Source organism: Nothoprocta perdicaria, unplaced genomic scaffold, assembly GCF_003342845.1.
Source record: "Nothoprocta perdicaria isolate Ctin4 unplaced genomic scaffold, notPer1 scaffold_599, whole genome shotgun sequence".
Classification (NCBI taxonomy): Eukaryota; Metazoa; Chordata; class Aves; order Tinamiformes; family Tinamidae; genus Nothoprocta; species Nothoprocta perdicaria.
In genome coordinates, this window is record NW_020455864.1 from 1 (window position 1) to 21,529 (window position 21,529).

Sequence of the window (21,529 nt, forward strand, 5' to 3'; positions counted from 1 at the left end):
GGTTGGTGTTGGCGTGGGGATGGTGGTTCCTTCTCTAGGGGGAGGAGGGGTCCTCAAGGTGGTAGGCACTGTTGTTGTGGTGGTGGTGGTCGGCACTGTTGTGGTGGTGGTGGTGGTCGGCACTGTTGTCGTGGTGGTGGTGGCGGTAGACACTGTTGTGGTGGGCTCGATGGTGGTCGTGGCCTGTGTGGGAGGGGCGGAGGTCTGTGAGACGCTTGTTGTGCTCTGAGTGGTTGACCATGTTGACTTGGGTAGGGTCGAGGCAGTAGCAGTAGGTGCTGGAGTAGTAGTCCCCAGGCTGGGACGAGTGGTGGTGAATGTCTCTGGCCTGTTTGTTCTTTGCTGTTGTGTCTCTTTGCTGGGTGTTGTTTTAATTATTGTCTGTATTGTATTAATTGTTTTTGTAAATGGTGTCGATTCCTCCGGAATAGTTGATTTTGTTCCTGTTGTTGTAGTTGGTGTTTCTGCACATGGTATGTAACTGCAGCATAGTAATTTTATTTGGTAGTTATAACATATTTTATTTTGTTGATCTTTATTATTGCATATTAGTCCAGTGTTTTGAGTACATCTTACTGTTTGGTTGAGATTTTGCAACAATGTATCTGGGTGGTCTTTGGCTCGGCATTCAATGCTACTTGGAGTTTTGCATATGCTGTATCCTTTATTATAGAGGTTTTCCAGTGTTTCATAATCTCCACTGTCTGTTCCATTTTCAGGCTGTGTGCTGTCATACCATTTTGACCATTCACATATTTTTTTTACACATACAGTTGTCACTGGAGTTGTTGTTATCATTCCTGTAATTACAAACAAGAAATTTAAGTGTTGTGCTCTCATACTGAAACAACTGTCAGTAGGCAATTTCTCCTCTTCCATGTATTTTAATGAGCCTGCTTTCACTGTCTTTATTTCTAATGTTGTTTTTGAGTCTGTCTATAGTGGTAATTTACAGGACCCCTTTTTGTAATTTCTTTGTTAAACATGGACAGAAGATTTTCTTTGTGTTAGTATTTTCCTACAAAGTGAGATTCAAGTTGAGAAATGCATTTTTATTTTTTGTTAAAAGCAGGAGGAGGTTTGATTCCTTATTTTTTCCTCTATACTTTTTTCTTCCTTTTTTTTTCCCATCAGAAAAGTACACTCCTGTTGTCATAACAATGCAAACTCTAAAGTATTCTGAAGTATTCTTCCAATAATATTGTATAATTCTATGAAAATATGTCTTAGGATTGTATGGTCAGTGTAATGAGTTAGCATAAAATTTGGTACTGTTGAAGAAAGGATCTGCTGATTTTGTTGTTGAAGATTGTAACCATTAGAAAAGTTCACAAATAATGGCTTTGAATGATTTTGGGCATTCAGAATTCTTACCTCTAATTTGCACTATTGTGGTCATTAATTATTCAAGCAGCAGTAACTGTTAATGCCCAGGAATAGGTCCAGAACTGCTGGGTTTTTACGTGCTTTTGTGTGTGCAGGGAAGTGAGGATTCTCCAGAATGCAATAATTATTAAGTCATGTAATTTTTTCCCTGGAAAAACTGGTTAAGCATCAAGAAAACTGAGTTCGCAAAAGATGCTGCATTCATTTCTATGTCCTTAATTGCAGTCTAAGCAATGAAAACTGTCAGCTGAATTTGATTTCTCTAGCAGAAGTCAATGATCTCAAATAAAATTATATGCCATTAGCTGATGCTATCCCTTTTAGGTATATTTCATTCCCTTCCACAGTTTTTTTTTTCAGGTATTTTGAAAAGTAACTATGAGTACCTGTAGCAGTAGATGTGGGCTGGCTTGTAGAAAATGTTAGTGGAGTTGTTGTTGAGACGCCACATTTAATGATATTTCTATTTATTGTTCCATTGACATCACAGTTTGCACTAAAACACCATCCAGTTCCATCTGTGGTATCATAGATCAGCTCACCATATTTATAGTTCTTTCCTTCATAAATACAGTAGCATGCTGTAATTCAGAAGGTTACAGTCAGCCTATGAAAATCATCTCCAGTACTTCATTTTCTTAAATCTTAGCTATGTTACCTGTTTCATCAAACTTGCACTGTAAGCCTTCTGATGTGCATTCACTGAAAAAAATAACAGGAAAAAAATATTTATGATTATGAGGAAATGTAATACTGTTATTTTCTGTGAGATACTATTACCATGAGGCAGGATGGGATAAATGCAAATGATAGCTTTTCTTATTGAAATAGATCCAGAAGAGCATCCACAGTCCAGATAATAATTCCTCATTTTAGATTAATGAGTAGAAAGCCATTTTTCTCTTTCACAACTTTCAACTTTTTTCCCCTCTCCATAGCTTGCATTGGCATGACTTTTTATTCCTTGAATGTCCATTTCATGTTTGCTGCTTCTTTTCCCTATTATTTCCCTTTTTTTTTCCTTTATATTAAAATTGAATTTATAAGTAAGAATGAAGTTGGGATTAGAGGAAGCTACAGCTTGAGGTCTTAAAGAATGCTATATACTGCTTTGCTTATCCCTGTAATGTATTTGTACTAAGAAAGGGAACGAGCCTGAACACTGAAAACAGTATAAGAATGTAATAAAATAATTAGAAGTAGATCGTAATTAGATCATATCTATACTCCTGTAATTCTGTGCGTGTGTGTGTGTATATATATATATACATAGTCATAATTACTTACTGTTTTCTGTTTTGTTATTATGCTGAGAGACTTATAGTATAATCAGAAACAAAATCAACAGAGGAGAAAATTGCATAACAGAACAACTTATAAGTGCGGTATGAAAATCGGTATTAGGCATTATTTGTGCCTTATAAACTCATCCTGCAATGCAAAAGGAATGTGCAACTTCTCATTTATCTGCTTGCACACACATATGCCAAATATGTAAAGCCTTACCATACATTACATTCATCCCTTCTATATATCTTCCCATCTTCATTATCGTAACAGTCACAGAGATTGACACACTTCATCTGATCCTCATGAAAATATGGCTTGTCTGGTGGGCAGTTGGGGTAGCAACCTGAAGCAAGGAAGAGCAGTATAGAGGGCAGTAAAGAGGAGAAATAGATATAGCTAGCAAAAGTGTATGTGCCCATTTAACTGATCTTGCAGATTTTTTTTTTACCTTCTAAACCTGGCAAGTTATGAAGGCATTTTCCACTTGGGTTCCTACATGTCTTCATACAGGAAGCTCCACAAGGCTTATAGTGCCATTCACATTCCCCTTGTTGATTGTAGTAATCACAGAACAGTGCTAAGGAAATATAGAAATGTGGACATGTTCAGGAGGGCAAAAAAAAAAGCTTCTTGTTTTATGTCTGTTCATTATATCACTGCCATGCTGTTTGAACAGTCTTGGAAAGCATGACTGAATAGGTGAAACTGGGTGATCATCAAGACAATTAAGTCTGAAAATCTACAGTAACATTAATTGTGCATCCTGGAAAATTACCCAGAACATGTGCTCAAGGACATGAACAAAGCATTGATGTATATTAAACTACACTCAGAAACACAGAAGTTTTTTTCAGAGAAAACTCACGACAGAGTGAAGGGGTTCTCCAGGCTATGCAGACGCCAGCCTCACTACAAGCTTGAGCATAGGCAGCTATTGCTGTACATAAACAATCACAGTCTCCTCCAGTGTCACATGCACAAGCATCTGTCACACATGCTTGGTAATATTTTCCTGGTTCAACCTGTTAGAAAAAAAGAAAAGTTATAATATACATCTTGCCTTCTCAGTTCTCTCCTAGCTTTGCTAGACCAGTTTTCTTAAAACTGCAGTATTTCAGAAGAGAAGCTTAAATAAAGTAATCCTTTTTCTTATGTCTCTAAACACTCTCCAGTATCAGAGGTGATAACAGATAGTAAATCTCAGTCATATATACAGTATGTACTGTTACCATATTTTCAGTCAAACTAGAGTCATGTCTCAGTGAAGAATTAGATTCATGTTCCCAAATAGTCCCAAGGAACTACAATTGAAAATAAGGTATCTATTCCTGGAAAGAGCTAAGGTAGTAAAACAGCGTGGATCTGTCCCATATATTTGGTATGTATTAGTGACAGTTGAAGGCTACGCTGAGCTTTTGTCATTACCATCCCAGAATGTTATGATTTTGTTGACCTTATGTTCTGTACATGGCATGTGAGAGCTATTAGCTAAGTTACACTACAAGGAAATCATAGACATTCTGAAAATATTATTCTTTTCTACTAAGACGGTGTTATTTCCTGTGAACTAAATGAGCTGCTATTTTCTGTAAGTAGGGACTGAAAGTCTGCAGGTCACATATACTCAGTGGATTATAGGTAAACATGATTCAATCCATTGGATGCCTGACTAATACAAAGACCTCACATTTCACACAGTAAACTCCACTCCTGGTTATACCTGAGAGTGACAGGCAGCAAAGATGTTGCTGTTGATGATGCTACACTCCTTCTCTGACCAGGACTTTCGATAAGGGTTGGTAGAACATGGATCCTTAATGCAGTCAGCATTAGGACATCCAGAGGATACTTTCCAGCTGTTTGCAAATTCTAGGACATTCTCTACCACAGATTGGCTTCTTGTAGTAAGGTCATTGATGCCATTGCCATCATAATTTCCACAGAGGCCACAGATCTGGCCCTGCAAAAGGAAGTAAATAAAATAATGATATGAGAAAACCAGAAGCAACATCTGAGACTGAAAGAACACTTGTCATTCAACTGTTTGAATACAGCATTTCCACTCTAACTTTCCCCAGCATCTTTGAAAATATTTTAGTTCTACTTGTTTTGGAAAAGCATTCATTTGTTTCTTAAGCCACAGACTGTGACCACTAATGCTAGGAGGATTCTTTTACTTTTCTTTTAAATCTGAATAATGAAAACCATCTTAGTTGTTGTATCCTACTATCTTTCTTTATCAAGAAAAGGAGGACTCAGCTGACTCAGCCTTTAATTTATTCTTTGCTTTATAGTATGGCTGCACATATATAGAAGAGCCTTAAAACTACTAGTCAAACCATATAATGTACTCATTGAATACCATTATGACCACTAACAGGGATAAAGAGAAACGACATTTTCCTTGTACACTGCAAAATATTCTTAAATTCCAGATTTATAGGTATATAAAACTGTGATAGGCTACAATAGACGTTGAGTAACATTAACTTAAAATCAGCAAAAAGCATTTTGCTCATTCAGGCTGTGTCAGACCAAATAGGTACTGAATGCTGCTTTCAGAGCTCAGAATAGCAGCAGGAGATGGAAATGATTTCCTGAGGTAACAGAGGAATGGAAAATAATATGGGATCTCCTGCAGGAATGCTAAAGATATGTCATGTTTGGGATCTTGTCAAGGTCTGAGCAAAACTAACTTCCTGTCCAAATCTGGACCACACACTGCTAGGAACACACCTTATAATCAGGGCTGAGCTTGATGAAGATGCTAGTTTTCTTGTCCCACATGAGGATCAGTCCACTGGTGGTCTCAATAACCAAGTACATACCCATGTAGCGGACTGTGAATGGCACATGGCCTTTTTGTCCTCTTTCTACCACACTGACATGCTCCTCACCAAGTATCAGTTCATAGCTCTGAAACAGGGGAAAAAAAATAAAATCAGTCTAATAACTGCTATATTTTTGAATATATTTCTCCAGTTTTAGAAGCACTACAACTACTTTACATAAAGTGAAAAATCTGAATGAGAGGAAAACTAAATTTTGATTCCTGGAATTGAGGTAGAAAATGGATTTTAAATGGTGTGGGTCAAAAAAGGGTGTACAGTTATGGAGGGACTACAGTGAGAGAATAAAGCTATCTTCTGACATTTTACACTAAATTTCTGCCAGAGATATTTCTCCTATAGAGCTGTATGCTGCTCAATGATAGTACAGATAGTTTTGTGAGAGTGGAGAAGGAAAAATCTAGGAATCTCTACTAAAAAAGTAATTGGTTTTGCTTTAAGCTTATGAGTCATTTTTTTAAAACTATTTTCTGTAGCTTTCTTGCAACATTTTTTATCTTGGTTTCTCCTAATTCTTAAAAAGATATAGACCAAAACAGTTCTGCATGCAAAATCTTGGTTATTTACCTCTAGGAAAACTTTGATAGATTTTGAGCAGGTTGTCCCAGTGTTGCCACAGGGAATATTTTCTGTGATAACCCTGAAGGCTCCATTCACTGTACCATTCTTCCCACAGTGGTTCTGGATAGAGAATAACATTAAAAAAATATATTATTGTCCTAGGCAAGATCAGGGTTATGTAACATTTGCTATTGCTAGTTATCAGTACCTGGACAAGTGTGTATTCACAGTTTCCATTGAAGCTGAATCTGTTGTCATCAAAAGTGATATAATGTCCATCTCCATAAACAGCACAAGTACCCAGGCATGGATTATTGGTGCATTCCCACATTCTATCCTTGCATACACTAAGAATGAGAAGAAAGCAGGCACATCCCATCACCTCAGCATTTATTTGGAGTCTCATCCATACTAAATGTATATTGATTCTGAGGTTAATATAGTCTTTTAAATTTCTCAGGTGAACAACTAAAGCAGAGTTCTGTTCTGTTAGCCTGAAGGAATTGGCTGCAAAATAGGATAATATTTAAAGAATACTGCAGTCTCAAAGACTCCTTCTCATTCTTTGTTTTTGTCTACAAACTGAAGAAAATCTGCTCGTTCTAGTGAATCCAAAACAGAAAAATCCATCAGCTGATAAATACACAATCTGAATCTTTCCTCACTACCGCGCTATTTAAGATTTTGGAAAGGCAAATGATAGAACTCTGGAAAGGCAAATGATAGATGCTTCTTCTCAGGAATTACTTACCAGGTGTTACAGTCAACTTTGATCTTTTCCCCAGGCTGGTACATGGCCTCATTGTGAATACATGGACACTCCTCTTCAGGAATACAGCCACCCTTCCCATCTAGCACAAGCCCAGCTGGGCACACACAGCCAGATGTGCATTGTGTACTATACTGGAAAAGCCAAGAGGAAAATATAATTTCAGAGTGTGAACCCATCACAACAGAGAAAAGACTAAATTCTCGTAAAGTATATTTATATGGAGCTTATTTCTGCACATTTTAAATGAGAGAGGACTCTGAAGCCATAGGTCATAGAACAAAGAAGAAGTTATTGGGTATTGACTTTATTAGACTATTAGCCTGTCAAAGACAAATATTTTTTCTGCTAATCATGGTTGCAGTGCTGGAGTTTGTGGAATCTGAATTACATTGAATTACACTGTCTTGGCATATACTAGGTGGAAAAAAAACTTGCACTTTGTAATGAGTAATTTGTGATCGAATGAACGGAAGTTTAAAAAGATGGGATTTTGGGGTTTTTTAAAATTTGTTTTTTGTTTTGTTTGTTTTAGCAGTTACAGTGAAATATGATTTCTTGCGTGATATTTATTCAGCAATTGGCGTGTGGTGCATGACCATATACCTAGATAAGGCAATATAATTAGGTATGCAAGATATTCATGTAGAAGATTTCAATGTGGTATGAGGAAGAATTATAGCCAATAATTTTCTCTACGGAAGTAATATGTATCGTAAATCCCTAGATGTTTTTACTAATTACTGTTGTTTGCAGTAGCTGAAGAGAGTTTGACACCAACCTGACGAATTAAATTGAATACCATATCTTGATCTAAGCATCCCATTGTTCATATTTTACAACATGATTTTAGGCTTTTGTTACAAGAAGTATTGACGTTGCAAGTTCAGAGTGGAATAAATGTATTATCAATGAATAAGGACTTCAAGACTTTGGAGAAAACCTGAAGGCACCGCCTCATTTAGTCCTGTCATACTTACACATTGCATATCCAAAGTATGGCAACTTTTTTGACATTCTGCTCCCGTGGTTCCTGCAGTGATATTTCTACAGTCGAAGTACACCATGGGATGCTCACAAACTAGATGAAGAAAAGAAATAAGAACAATGAGAAATGGCACAGGGTTTATCCCGGTTGTAGCCAAAGGAAATATCTAGAAATTCTTTGGGAGTGCACATTTCAATAAGGAGTGCTGTCTGCTAAACAGCAAGACAGTCTAAACAGGCGTTCAGTCTGCTAAATGGGAATCTAGTTGTTTAGCAACAGAGCACTGTGAATTTCCAGGAAAAAGAGTTTTAAAAAAATCTTTTAGAAAATGAAGTCCTACCAGTAATCTATTATCTCTGTGTTTGTTTTTGCCTTTTATAGTATCTGCTACATTATAACTAAATGAGAAATACTTCTATTATTTAAAAAACAAATTAAGAAAGCTGCATTCTGTCATCTCTGTCTACTAGAAACTTGCTATAGAGAAAAAAGACAAGCCCAAGGCTGGTTGGTTGGTTTTTTACCTGCATGTGGATTTGGTGTTCCAATGCAATTCAGTTTACCCTGCGTGCAAGTGCTGTAAGAAAGGAAACACATTTTTTCCTCTAAAACCAAGTGTTGAGAGGTACTTACAGATTATTAAGTGTCAGTAGATTCCAAGGAATATATGGAATTTCAGAATGCTATCTTGGAATCTCAGAGAAGAAATTCTTCTCAACACACCTACTGGGGTGCTTTCATAAAACAGCCGTTATTGTTTAACAGGAAAACTCATGTCTTAAAAAGGAATATGTCCCTCTTTGTCATTTCATTCCTCGTAAGATCTCCTCTTGCCCATGTAGTGGTATGTTTTACACGAGGAAAAACTCCGAATTAAATAGAAAATGCACCTAAACACAATTGCATTGTTTTGTATGCAGGAAATATGCATAATTTCTGAAAACTATCTATTACAGTGCTGTATCAAAACTTACACAGCAGTTTAAATGCAGCATATTTTTGATGAGAAAATATACGTGCACAATAGCACTTGAGTGTTCTGCAGAAGATCCACTTACCATACAAGCCCATTTTCATGGACTACTTCCCCATATGGTATGGGAGATCCTCGGTAGTAGCAGGGGCATGCATCAGCAGGCACACATTTGCCGCTGTCATCCATGTATGTTCCATTTATGCAGGTGCAACCATCAAGTGGGACAAACTTGATGTTGCATGTGACATCAGGCTCACTCAGTGACCGGCAAGTTGGTTGACAGGAATGAATAGTATAGCTATAACTTAGGGATTTAGGACACAAGGTTGTATATTTTCCTTTAAAGAGGAAAAGAGAAGAGGTTTGTTAATTACAGATGGTAATCTGTGATGGCAAGAAAGAAACAGTAGACGGTAGAAAAAGTAGATAAATATTTTTGTACTTTCCTTTGCCTATGTTGCAATTTTCATGTAAATTTATTTCTGAATATCTTTGGAATTAGTCATGAGAAGCTACAGTACAATTTGAGTAAATCAAGAGATGTATGCAAACAAAAAAACACTTTTTCAAATGAAATTTCAGAAAGAAACCTTAACTAGGCCTTGCCTTTCATCACCAAGACTTCTAAACCATGTCTCTTGGAATATCTCCCAGTATTCTGGAAATAGACCATCTGGATCAGAGGAACCTAGCATGCAACTTCAGACACCTTTCCTTTGCAAGCATACTGGTTAGTATAACTGATACTCTTATTCTAGTATGTCACATTTATCTCTATCATAACTTGTGGTAAGTAAAGATGCAGTTAATTCAAAATAATGCAGAAAAATGTAGAGGTATTTCTGTAACAGCTTCCTTTTTCATAAGTTAGCAATTTCTCCCATCTATTTGTGTTTACTCTTGCTAGTAATGGATTGATTCTAAGGCAAGACTAGAAAATTGTTGCTAGGAGCACACTTATCAAAATCCCTTCCCCAACACTTACTCCTTGCCCAGAAATCAGTATAAAATAATCTTTGGTGGACATGTTTTATTGATGGGCTTTCTTAGAATAGGGAATGATTACAGTACTTACCGCAGACGTCAGTTCTCCATCCACTCAGCTGGATTCCTTTTGCAGCACATGCCCTCACATACGAAGACAGAGCTGCACACAGGCAGTCCTCACTGTTTTTACAGTTACATGTATCAAACATGCAGTTCTAGGAATATAGGGAAAAATAAAGTCTTGAGACTTGTATAACTGTCAAGCCAAAGAAAATACATGCTAAGTTTATGATCTCATGTATCATATATCCTATATGATATATCATATCATGTATTCTTTGTCAGATACACTCGCAGAAAACATTTCTTTCTTTCTTTCAATTCTTTCCCTTAAGTTTCCTGGTAGAGGAGAATGAAGGTAATAGAAATTCAATTGGTGTCTGCAGTTGTGATTGAGAAACAATGGTCTTAAGAGCTTCATGTTTACCTGAACCTGAATTTACAAATACGCTGCACAATAGCATAGCCTATTCACAGTACACAGGCTGACTCTGTCTTCTCACCAGAATCCATATCTAGATGACTCATAGTAAGAAGAAAGATGGACAAGATACAGACAGCAGAATGATGCCACTTAATTAGACATTGGGATTTCTCTGTCAAGTAGTTACTTATGAGATAGAAGGGTAGGGAGACAATAATTCGCTTTAATATTCAAACAAGCAGTTGATAATCTGTTACATAAACTTCCTATTATATGCTTATATCCATTCAGGAGCAGCAGCCTCTGCATTTGCAAGCAGCTCAGGATGACAGTGTCAAGAGTATTAATTGAAATAAGGTAAGGTTACAGCACAAGCAGAAATCCACATTGAGAGAAAGAAGTACTGCGATACAGAAATTAAAATAGAGGCTTTGCATAATACAAGAAACATTCAGGTACAGTCCTTTACTGACAGATTGGTAGTATTCTCCTATTTGAAATGTTTCTAAGGGGAAAAACAGGATAACAAAGTACCGTGTGGTAAATTGAAGGGTTCACTGCGTAATGGCAATCAGCAAACGGTCCCTTGCTTTTGGTTAGGAGCCCACACCAATGCTGAGCATACTTTTCTGTGAATAGAATAAATTATGCCAATTCACGTTAACGTTTATATCTTATTAGCCACAAAAAAACATCAGCTTGGTCTGTGAAGCCACTTCTGAAACTATACCAAATCTCTTCTTTTTGCACTCAACTTGTGAGTGAGGATTGCTAGAACCTAAGAACCAATGGAAACAGACTTGCTGAAGGAGCTGAATGCAGGATTACCAAAAATATTCCTGCAATCCACTCTGCTGACACCAAATTGTAAGCTTAGACATTCACTCCTATTTCAGTGATTGTATAATTTTCTTGACTTATGCTTCCTTGATTCCTCTTTTATTTTGTTACTTATCCTTAGCACTTTCATTGTTAATATGTCTTTCTCATTTCAAATATACATCTTTTAGCATTTACTTACCAGGTAAGATTCTTTATTCTCTTTCATTGTGATTTCTTTTGCCAATAGAAGACTTTTGCTATGAGGGGGAAAAATTCTAAAAGAAATTCTAAGAAGCACTTACCATTTTCAATGCTGAGTGCACAAGGATTCTCAAAACTGTTTTGGATATTAGGGCATGAAGCCTCAGTTTTCCATGTATTAGCAAATGCTGCTGCTGTTCCTTCAACTACTCCACTTATGGCCTTAAAGTCATCAGCTTGGACATCATTGAAATTTCCACAGAGACCTATTGAAAAGCACTGAAAAGTTTATACTGCTCACAACAGACAAAACACATTAAGCAAGAAGCTATATTTCATTCACTTACCACAGGTCTGGTCTTTGAAAATAGGATCGAGCCGCACAAATACTTGCATGATGGGTGTGATTTGAATTTCAAGCTGTAGGCCAAAACTTGTTGATAGGATGATGAAGAATGATGAAGGGCTGAAGATAGTGACGTTAGCTATGGATATAAAAGAGATCACTTTCGGGATGAGGTCAAATGCATGAAACAATGCATCACTGAACTATTCTTGAATTTTTCTTTCATTGCAAATGCTGATGTGAAATAAAGCCAATGTTTTAAAAGAAGAATTAGAAATATAAATCAAAATTTACAATTCACAATTTGCTTGTAGCTACCAAGTTGCCAACTTGATTTTCAATCTCAGCATTAAATAGTTGGAGATTACTCCTTGTGAGAAAAGAAGCTCATTCTTTTCTCTGGAACTGGATGGCATTAACAATTTTTTTTTCTTGTTTCTAGACTTGTATAGTATATATATATATACTTCATTGTATATGAATGTATATTTGTGTATTGTATATTGTGTAATGAATTATTATTATTTGTGTATTGTGTATGAATTATTCATTGTGTACAAATGTACATATCCCTCTCCCACTTCATTGGAGAGGGAAAATAAGCAAAATGTAGATGTTACAGGTAATACATAGACTCGTTCTTTACTGAGGTAGACAGCAAAAATCAAATTTCTCTCTGAACAAGCAGGAGATAAGTAATCCTTTGGGCAATGAGATGGAAGAGATCTTTGTCACAACTAAATCCAAAGACTGTAAATACTGTTTGCTTGTGTTTGAACTCTTGACTATGTATCTATGGCCTCGTATTTCCTTTTGACACTAAACTTCACACTTCAGATTCAAAAACACTTGTGTGACGCTGGCAATATCCCAGGAAAAATCAGGGCGTAAACGTTCTGGATACTCAGTACTCAGCTCTACTGTGGTGTAAAATAGCAAGCAGGTGTGGAGGGAAGTTCTGAGTTTATCACTTACAGACTGTTAGAGGAAACATACCTGCTGAGAAAGGCAGCTGAGTATTTATTGAGTTCACAAGCACACTACCATCAGGTTTGGCCATGATGACCTGGTAAAGAAGAGAAACAATGGGCAGCAGTGTAAAGATTTACTTCGACTGAAGGGGAAATAATGGTTACGACTCAGGTGCACTCCAAGGTATTTGTTAAAGGGAGCTGTTTTTCTGATTTCACCTCTTCTTCTCCCTGTCACTTGTAATCCTTTCATTTTCTAATTACTAATTCTACTTGTGATAGAAGAACTGTTTTTAAAGAGTCTTCTTACCTTCTTCCTGAATTACATCATCTTGATTTCTAGAAGTGTAGGGGCCTACTTCTTTTGTAATGAATTGCATCAGTTACTGTTATGTTTGTAGCTTCTACCCAAAAGCTTATGATTCTTCATGCAACTGACATAAAAAATAGATTGTTTTCTGCTTTATGAATACAATGTTTTTCTCAATGAACTTGCACAAAGCCAAATTTGCTACTTATTTTCATAACAAAATGTATTCCTTGATTAAAATATAACATGCACTAATCCTGTCCTGATCTTCAAGGGAGAAATGCTGATTGAGACTGAATGCTTAAGGCCTAGCTTCTTTGCTCTCCATTTTTTTTATGCTTGTTCTACATAGTTATTTTGCATTCTTACAGTTTGTCCTTTACTTATGCTGAGGGTCACTGTCTTCAAGCATGTCTCAGTGTCAGTTGGGCCACACTGGCGTAGTTCTGCAAGGATGGTGAATGTGTCATCTTCACAGTGCTGAGAAAAAAAAAGGCCAACAGTTACTTCATGAAAGGCTAATTACAGAAGCTTTTCCTGTCAAATTCCCTTTCAGCTCTGAAAAAATATTTCTCTTTCTGGAGAAGATGTAAGTTCTCCCATATCCTGGGTTGTCTTTGGTCTAAAATTCAATTTTGCCTTTTTCATTGAATAGGAACAATAAGATAATTGGAATCCAGTTCTGTAATTTCTTTCAAGATGTCCAAATTCAGAGTTCTTGTTCATTCCTTCCTATTTTTATATTCAATTCTACTGTTATTTTCATCTTCTGGAGATGGTATCAATACTAGACAAAACCACAGGTTTTAATGAACTGTGGAAATGGAGAGAGGAACAAAAAAACCACAGAATAAACAGAAAAAGCACTCAAAATATCTAGGTATTTTATTTGCACATTAGCATAATGAAATATTTTGATAAAAATTGACTTTTAATTTCTTTATTTCTTCTGATTTATTTTTTAATAAAGTGGTTTATAAGGTTTATACCTATAAACATAGATATATACACCTTTATAAACCTATAAACCTACAAAGGTTTATAAGTGTTTTAAAATGTACAGAATCTAAATGAAATGTATCTTTTCACTTCAACTGATCTTTCTATATTTGAAAATCCAAGGGAGGAAAGAAAAAGTATTTGTCTTATTAATTTGAAATGATTTTCCTTTTATTTTTCAGAACTGTAAATTTTCAGAATTTAGAAAATAGATAATTGACTCTTTTGAATGGCAGCATATGCCTAGCACTTACCTAGTAATCTAAGTGAGAAACTATTCAATGGTCTTTTGTAAAAGTTTCATGAGTGTTGATTGACATCACCCTTTCTTTCTATACTCAAAGTTTTATGCCCCTATAATATCTGCCAGTGCCCACCTTAGAGAGGACATAAGTACAGTCTCCATGGACACTGAAATGCTTTTTATCGTATGAGGAAATGTGTGATCCTCCTTCCACTGAACATATTCCAGGGCATGGCAAGTCTTGGCAATTCCACTGACCTCCATTACAGGTACTGGAAGAGAGAGGATTAAGTTAGCTTAAATCGGTGGCAGTAATCCAGAGTAAAAGGATTTACAATGTTAGACTAGCTATTTTGCTACTGTATTTCCCTTCAGGTTGTAGTTTCAAAGAAAACCTAGGTTTCAGTCTTTCCTGAATACTGTGACCATGTGAAGTTTAAAGGGAATGAATGAGTCTGGTATGTAGTTATATTGCTCATTTGATTTTTTTTCTTCTTTTGGACAGGTGGACTCTGACTTAAGAAGTACTAGATGACCAATTGCTTGTCCTTGGCAGGTAACATGAAAGCACAATGCCAAATTCAAAATATATCTTCTGTTTTGTTATCTATATGTGTTAGGAACTGACAAGTGTAACCCCATGTCTGCTCCTAAGATATATGAAATCTGTTTCGTGAGGTGATATAGTAAAACAGGCAGAGAAACAATTAATAAGAAAATGGGTGCATATGTAATCCCTTGCTTTCTCCAGAGAAAATAAATATTTGCAGATACATAAATGACTGGTACTTCATTCACGTTGGAGAAGTCTAAATGCTTGAACAAAATAAACAGAGAGGAAGCTTTTCAAGTTACTAGTGAGAAATCTAAACATCGTAAATCCTTACTTTGATCAAGGTTAGAATGCAAACCTGGTTAAGACTGTTGCTAAATAAAACAAACTATGTTCTTTAAAGTTTTTTTGGAATTGTAGCGGTCAGTAAAATAAACAGATTACTGATGATGCAATTGCATATCGTAAACCATTAAACAAATGAAACAGCAAGTTAGAGTAGTAAGAGAGGTTACCAGGAATGGCATTGGCCTGAAAAAGAAGTTCCTGCAGCGTAGGTGTTGCCATTATAAATACAGGGGCACTGCTGAATGGGGATGCAGCCAGAGTTGTTGATGTCATCAAACACAGTTCCTAAATAGAAAAACATGTTGGTCAATTAAAGAGGTGTTTCACAGATAAGGGAAATAAATCTGTTTATTTGTTTGTTTTACATAATCTATTACAAATCCTAAATATAGTCTTAGAGACAGATCTACAGCTCTCATGACAGAGCATAGTTCTGCTGAGGACAGTTATGACTACACCCGTTTTGCAGTGTTCAACTTTTGTATTCTTAAATTCAACTTGTTTTAAAAGAGGGACTTACTGTAGTATACACGTCTTGTTGGGAGTAGCCTTGGTTATAGGTCTAGTTCTATCTCTCCTGCTTTCTGAATGTTGCACATATACTGCCAAGTAATTTTTTCAGTTGATAAATGATAAATAAATGTATCACATGCACTTATAAAAAATGCAATTATAGGAGCCTTCAGCCACATGGAATCTGTCCGAATCTGACAGCGAGACTGCTGCTGTTCACTGAGCGTCATCAGAGATGTGAGGATATAATGACTTACCTGTTGGACAGAAACAACCCTCCATGCAGTGCTCTTCACAAAACTGAGATCGTTCAAGATTGGTGCATGTGTCAGTGCAGGGGGAGCCACATTCCTGGTACTGCATGTTGTGAGGACATGTCTTAGCTAAAATTTCAAAGGAGATTTTTTTTTTTTGGTCAAAAGTATTTTTAGTTATGTATAGAAATAAACATTCATTTAAATTTGACACCTAGAGATAAAGTCACAGCTAGAGATAATACCAAACTGCAGATCCACCCTTACCTTTCCTTGAAATTTGTACTCAAATCCATATTTCATAGTTCAGATTTTCTTGCCATGACTATGTCTAAAAAGAACTATCTGGTCCTGAACTGGTGGCTCTTGACTGAACTCCTAAGCATATCAGGATAATGGCCCCATAAGCCAGCAAGACCTGTTTTTCTACTGAAGTCACCATTCTTGGGAATACCTGTATTTCTGGTGAAATGTAGCTGTTCGATTCCTAGTTATTATATATTTGCATTTTTCACATATCGCTGGAAGGGCAGACAGTACAACAGGGAATTTTTATTTTAGAAAAAAAATGTTGGTAACTTCAGTTTTACCAGCTACTACATAAACTACTAGGTACTTAATTCAGTAGAAATTTCTGTGAAGATTACAATGATGCAAACTTGACACTACCAAGCAGGAGGTGGTAAAGAAGTGTGTAGCCAGCCAAACACCTGTGAAGACCCAATCAGTCCTCACTGGAGAAAAAACTATAGTAGCCACCATGAGAGAAGGAAGAGAACAAAGATACAAGTCAGCATGCACTCCTCATTCTTTCCCTCTTCTCCTTTCCTTGTTCTTTGCCAATTAATTATATTATATAGTGTCCCCTTGCATAATTTGGGACCTTGTTGCTTGTTAGGCACTGAGTGTGAAATAAGGCAAACTCCAGTGATACTTACGGCATAGTTTTGAGGTTCTCCAGTTCAAAGGCTGCCCACCAGCATGAGCACACTGCCGAGAGTATTCAGCAAAGGTATCACAGATACACGAGGCATTTTTAGACTTCTCAGAGCGGCACAAGTCTTCTTGGCAAACCATAATGTACTTGCTAACATCAACTAGATCATTACATTCTGCAAATGCAGAGCTGGTCAATGTTTTCTGGCATATATTAGCCTTGGGAGAAAAAAAAAAAATCACAGCTTCCACAAAATACAGAGGAGCAACTTCTTTTTAGTACTGTTATTCTGTTAAATTATTTTTTAATAGAATCCTACGTTTTCAATTTACTATCATCTTAGGTTTTTTTTTTTTTCCTGCCAAAGCAGTGGGAAAAAACAGATATATTTGAAAGAAAAGCAAAGGAATACTCCTTACAGAATTATCAGTGCAATTATCTGGGAGGGAAGAAGTAGGGTCTTTGCAGTTTTCTGTTGGCCCATCCATTTTCTGCATATTCCCAAACTGTAACGCTGTCATCTTAATATCTGTACAAAAGAAGATTAAGAATGAGGGTTCTTTTTCTTTTTCTTTTTCTTTTTCTTTTTCTTTTTCTTTTTCTTTTTCTTTTTCTTTTTCTTTTTCTTTTTCTTTTTCTTTTTCTTTTTCTTNTTCTTTTTCTTTTTCTTTTTCTTTTTCTTTTTCTTTTTCTTTTTCTTTTTCTTTTTCTTTTTCTTTTTCTTTTTCTTTTTCTTTTTCTTTTTCTTTTTCGCAACTGCTTTTTATCTTTTTCTTCTCTCAACAATTCTGTTGATAACTGACCAGGGCAGTTAGTTCCCTTAGGTCTTTTCATTTAGTCACCACTCCTTCCAAAATAAACACTGATATTGCAGTCTCATTTTACCTTGCATATCTCCCTTGAAAAAGTATACTGGAAAAAAGTACATTGGAAAACAATTCTGTTTATTACATCTAGACACAAAATAAGACTTTTACTGGAAAGCAAAAACCTGTTTTCAGATGATACTGAACCCATACAGGTAAGAGGGAAAATTATTTAAATGAATATGGACAATGGAGACAACTCTGAAACAAGTCTTGGAAAAGGCTCAAGCTGAGAATGGAGAGACAGATGAAGATAATATTTTATGCAAATAAGGAGACAAATACGGGTTTACTTTGTGGAATGTGATTACATATTCAAGATTGTGGCACTGTGCTTAATGGCTCATTAATTCTAGGGAAAAAAACGCTGTTTGCTAGGCACCACAAATCAGAATAAATATGTTATTAGAAGCATTTCTAATTTTAAAAAAGAACTGAAACAATAAATGTACTAACTAGATATTATAATTACCTTTTGTTTCACTGGAGATGTTTCTATATTTATATTAGTAGATGTGAATCTGGCTCATTTCTATGGGGTTAGCTGAATAGGTAAATAAATCAATGGCACACAAGAAATATGCACCAGTAATATATTTTAAATACTAAATTAGTTATCTGATCTATGTGCTACACATTATATACATGTGCTACATACTTTTCTACAGAGATTGAATCATAGTCCTGAATAAATCCTTAAGCAGTATAGGAAAGAGGAATGCTGCTGCTGCTAATGCTAAAATAATACCAAAAAATGTTGAAGACACAAGAACCCTTTTTTTTTTTTTTTTAATTTAAAAAACTCACCGTTTGAGTAGAACTCATTGTAAACTGGAATACCGTTGAAGTCTCCACAAAGCCCACAGGTCTGATTGGCATATTTCTCATTCAATTCCAACTAGAAGGGTGGAAAGAAAGTTGACAGTAGTAATTAGTATATATATTCTACATGTTCAAGATGAGTGAAAGCATTTGCATCTGCTGTGACTATGTTATCTAATTTAAGCTACAATCTCTGATCTGCACAATCTACTTCAAATTTGAGTAACAGAATGAAGTTGGCTTGGATTTGATTAAAATCCAAGAGCCCAAACTATTAATGCAGACACTGTTTTCATTTTCATACGACATCATCAGTTGTATTACTGTGTGCCTCTCTCTTTCTTCAGAAAGAAAAATAGACAGTGAAAATGAAGTCGTAAGTAAGTGTAATTCACCTAGAAAACTACATTGGAGGAGGTAAGTGTGTCCCTCTGTAACACTGCTAGTATATTAATGGTATAATGAAAGTGATTTTTCACCCCCCTTTTAAGTGGAATTATGCCACCCATCAGAAGCAAACTCATGTAGTTTCCTTCAAGATAGCCTGGTTAAAAACTTATCTTAAGGAAGAATTATTTGGTAGTAAGAGGTGGGAAGGCAATAGTAAACTCTAGGCAGATGGGGTCTGGTCTAACCAGAGAGTAGCTCTGTCGTTTCTGAATGTGTAGACACCAGGTCTATAAAACTAGGTGTATATATCAAGACATGAGGTGTATATACCTAGTTTTACCTTCATACTCAGTCTTTGTTTCTTTCAGTTTTAGCAACTTGATGTCCACATGCTCTGGGTGTACACAATTACAGAAGTTATATCTATGAATGGGCCCATGGAAAATTTAACGTCAGGTGCTTCTAAATAACTAGTCCTGAAGACTCTCTTTTTAGGAGCTGTTCTTACCAGGATACTGCTATCTTCATTCCACATCAACGTAATGCCTATTTTGCTAGTTATTTTCAGGTAAATGTTGCTTCTCTCTATCATAATTCCAGATTGGCTGTATGGTAGTTGTACCCTGGGAAAAGGTAGAAGAAATGTTAAGTATTTTCTCAGGTGTTTGACAAAAAGAAAAAAATGGTTTGTGTGATCTAGCATCTATAGGGAGTCTTCAGCAGGGCAGCTGTATGAAAAGACAGGCATTTGATGTAGTCTTTAAGGGAAGGACTGATTTACTGTTGAATGGTTTTATATTTCACTATTTACATCAGAAAAAATGTCAGAGTTGTTAAAGCACACATAATTTCCATTCCCTAAAATGAATGGAAGTATTTGGCCAGTTTAAGAAAACCATCTGTGGTTAGCGTATGAGTGCTATGAATAAACTTACCTGTTGCTGTTGATTTTAACTACCTCCTTTGTTAGTTCAGCAGCTACACCTTCAAGTTTCATGGTGATATGACTAATCATTGGAGTATTTCCCACGACTGTGCGCCTAATCTGGATGTTGAAGTCCTCATAGGCAGCATTGCAATGGGATGCAAAAACATAATTACAGAGCCCAGGGAAGTGGAAGATGTCCCCATCAAAGGTCTTGAAGTGGAAGTTGCCCCATGTGCTGCACACACGGCCATTGTGAGCAGGGTTGGAAGCTGTGAATTTAAAACTAGCTGTAAAAAATGAGTATGAATTTCCAGGCTTAACATAATATATCAATTTGTCCAAGCTTAATTTTGTCAGAGAATACTTTTCCTCTGACTACCTTTTTTTTTTATTATTATTACTTTCTGTCCACCTATCCATTATGAAATTAGTAATATCAATTTTAAAACTAGTAATAGGATATTCATTCTTCACTCATTATCGATTATCTGCCCTATATAAATCTATAAATGGCTTCAGTTACATTCATCTATAATTTTATCTAACTATTCATGTTACAGCTAGCAGTTCAATATTATCTCACATTTGATGACCTGCCTCTCTCATTCCTCTTATTTTTCCTTTGAAAATATATTTCATTTTCTTTACTTACGTGTTATGATTGGATTTGTCAGCATTGGTGAGATGATATTCACCTTGGATGAGTTATTAGTAGAAGCTAAAAAAAAAAAAAGCAAGCAAGAAAGAAAATTAAAACTAGGATAATAATTCTATTACCTTACCTGAAATTGAGCTAGAAAAGAGCAAAAAATTAATAGGCTTGAGTAAAATATTCTGCATTTATATGCCACTTTAATTTTATACATACATATTCATGCACCTGTGCATACATCTTCCATGACCATACCTTTCTTTCCTCAGTTTTCAATTATTATACGAATCTAACCACATACCAGATATATTTGTTAATAGGTATGCAATATAAGTGTTACTATTCTTTTAAATACAGTAGCTTACAAATATATTTATCTACTTTACATTACCATAAATATCTGATTTTTTTTTTGGTGTATATATTATTTATTTGAGATGCAGGAAATAAATACAAATACATATGCAGACAGTATAAACCAACTTACTGGTTTGTTCCTGCTGAACAAGTTCAGTGTAGTTCTTTCCTGTTTCCTGTTGGCTTTGACTCTGGGCTCCTGTGGAGGAAAAAAAATCAAAAGTTTTTAAGTAAAATGTCCTATATCTGAAATCTTCATGGGAGGCATTCAGATAGGATCAAAAGACCCAGGTACAATTGATCTGTAAGACCAAAGGAAGACTTCTGTGTCATATCAGAGAACATGAAAGAGTTCCAAATAGAAAAGTAAAATGTAATTGCAGAAATAAAAATTTCTATTACAAAGAGACAGAGTTTGAAATACGGATCAACTTTTCGTATATATATTGTCTTTGTATCCCTTAAAATTCGCAAATAGATGGGGGAGAGGTCACAGACTCAAATGGCATTCCCAAATGCTGGCTCTTTGAATGGGGAGCCACACAGACAGAGGGAGGTAAAGGCTGAAGTCAGGGCTGTGTTGCAAACTCTAGTCTTGTTTGGTGTTTGCTCTTCCTTTGCTGAGTCCTTACTGACAAATCTCAGCCCAAATAGAGGCTGCCCACTTGCATGGAAGGTTAGCAACTACCTTTTTCAAAAAGATAACTAGAGCAAGCAATATTACTA

General features: G+C 35.9%; 1 protein-coding gene across 1 annotated transcript; it reads right to left on the reverse strand.

Annotated features, from left to right (window-relative positions):
- Positions 1 to 34: 34 nt before the first annotated feature.
- Positions 35 to 20,471, reverse strand: LOC112955783 (mucin-5B-like). Its single transcript, XM_026049147.1, has 29 exons — positions 20,447 to 20,471; positions 19,802 to 20,081; positions 19,375 to 19,489; positions 18,462 to 18,552; positions 17,208 to 17,317; positions 16,790 to 17,006; positions 15,855 to 15,980; positions 15,252 to 15,369; positions 14,317 to 14,455; positions 13,310 to 13,420; positions 12,656 to 12,725; positions 11,661 to 11,798; positions 11,415 to 11,579; positions 10,825 to 10,919; positions 9,895 to 10,021; positions 8,902 to 9,157; positions 8,368 to 8,420; positions 7,836 to 7,936; positions 6,838 to 6,989; positions 6,295 to 6,433; positions 6,093 to 6,206; positions 5,413 to 5,592; positions 4,397 to 4,636; positions 3,542 to 3,698; positions 3,125 to 3,253; positions 2,893 to 3,019; positions 2,045 to 2,088; positions 577 to 800; positions 35 to 358 (listed from the first exon to the last, which is right to left on the reverse strand). Exons 1-29 carry the CDS (start codon positions 20,469 to 20,471, stop codon positions 35 to 37), a joined length of 4,167 nt encoding a protein of 1,388 aa, XP_025904932.1.
- Positions 20,472 to 21,529: the final 1,058 nt, after the last annotated feature.

What these genes read in the sequence shown, in the direction of transcription:
- LOC112955783 (XM_026049147.1), bottom strand. Translation starts at nt 20,471, where the DNA reads ATGCTGACAAATCCAATCATAACAC. An exon ending in ATGAAGATAGCAGTATCCTG is followed by an intron (nt 18,553 to 19,374) that starts GTAAGAACAGCT and finishes CCACCCTTCTAG; the next exon opens with TTGGAATTGAATGAGAAATA. An exon ending in ATAATTGCACTGATAATTCT is followed by an intron (nt 17,007 to 17,207) that starts GTAAGGAGTATT and finishes TTTTCTCCCAAG; the next exon opens with GCTAATATATGCCAGAAAAC.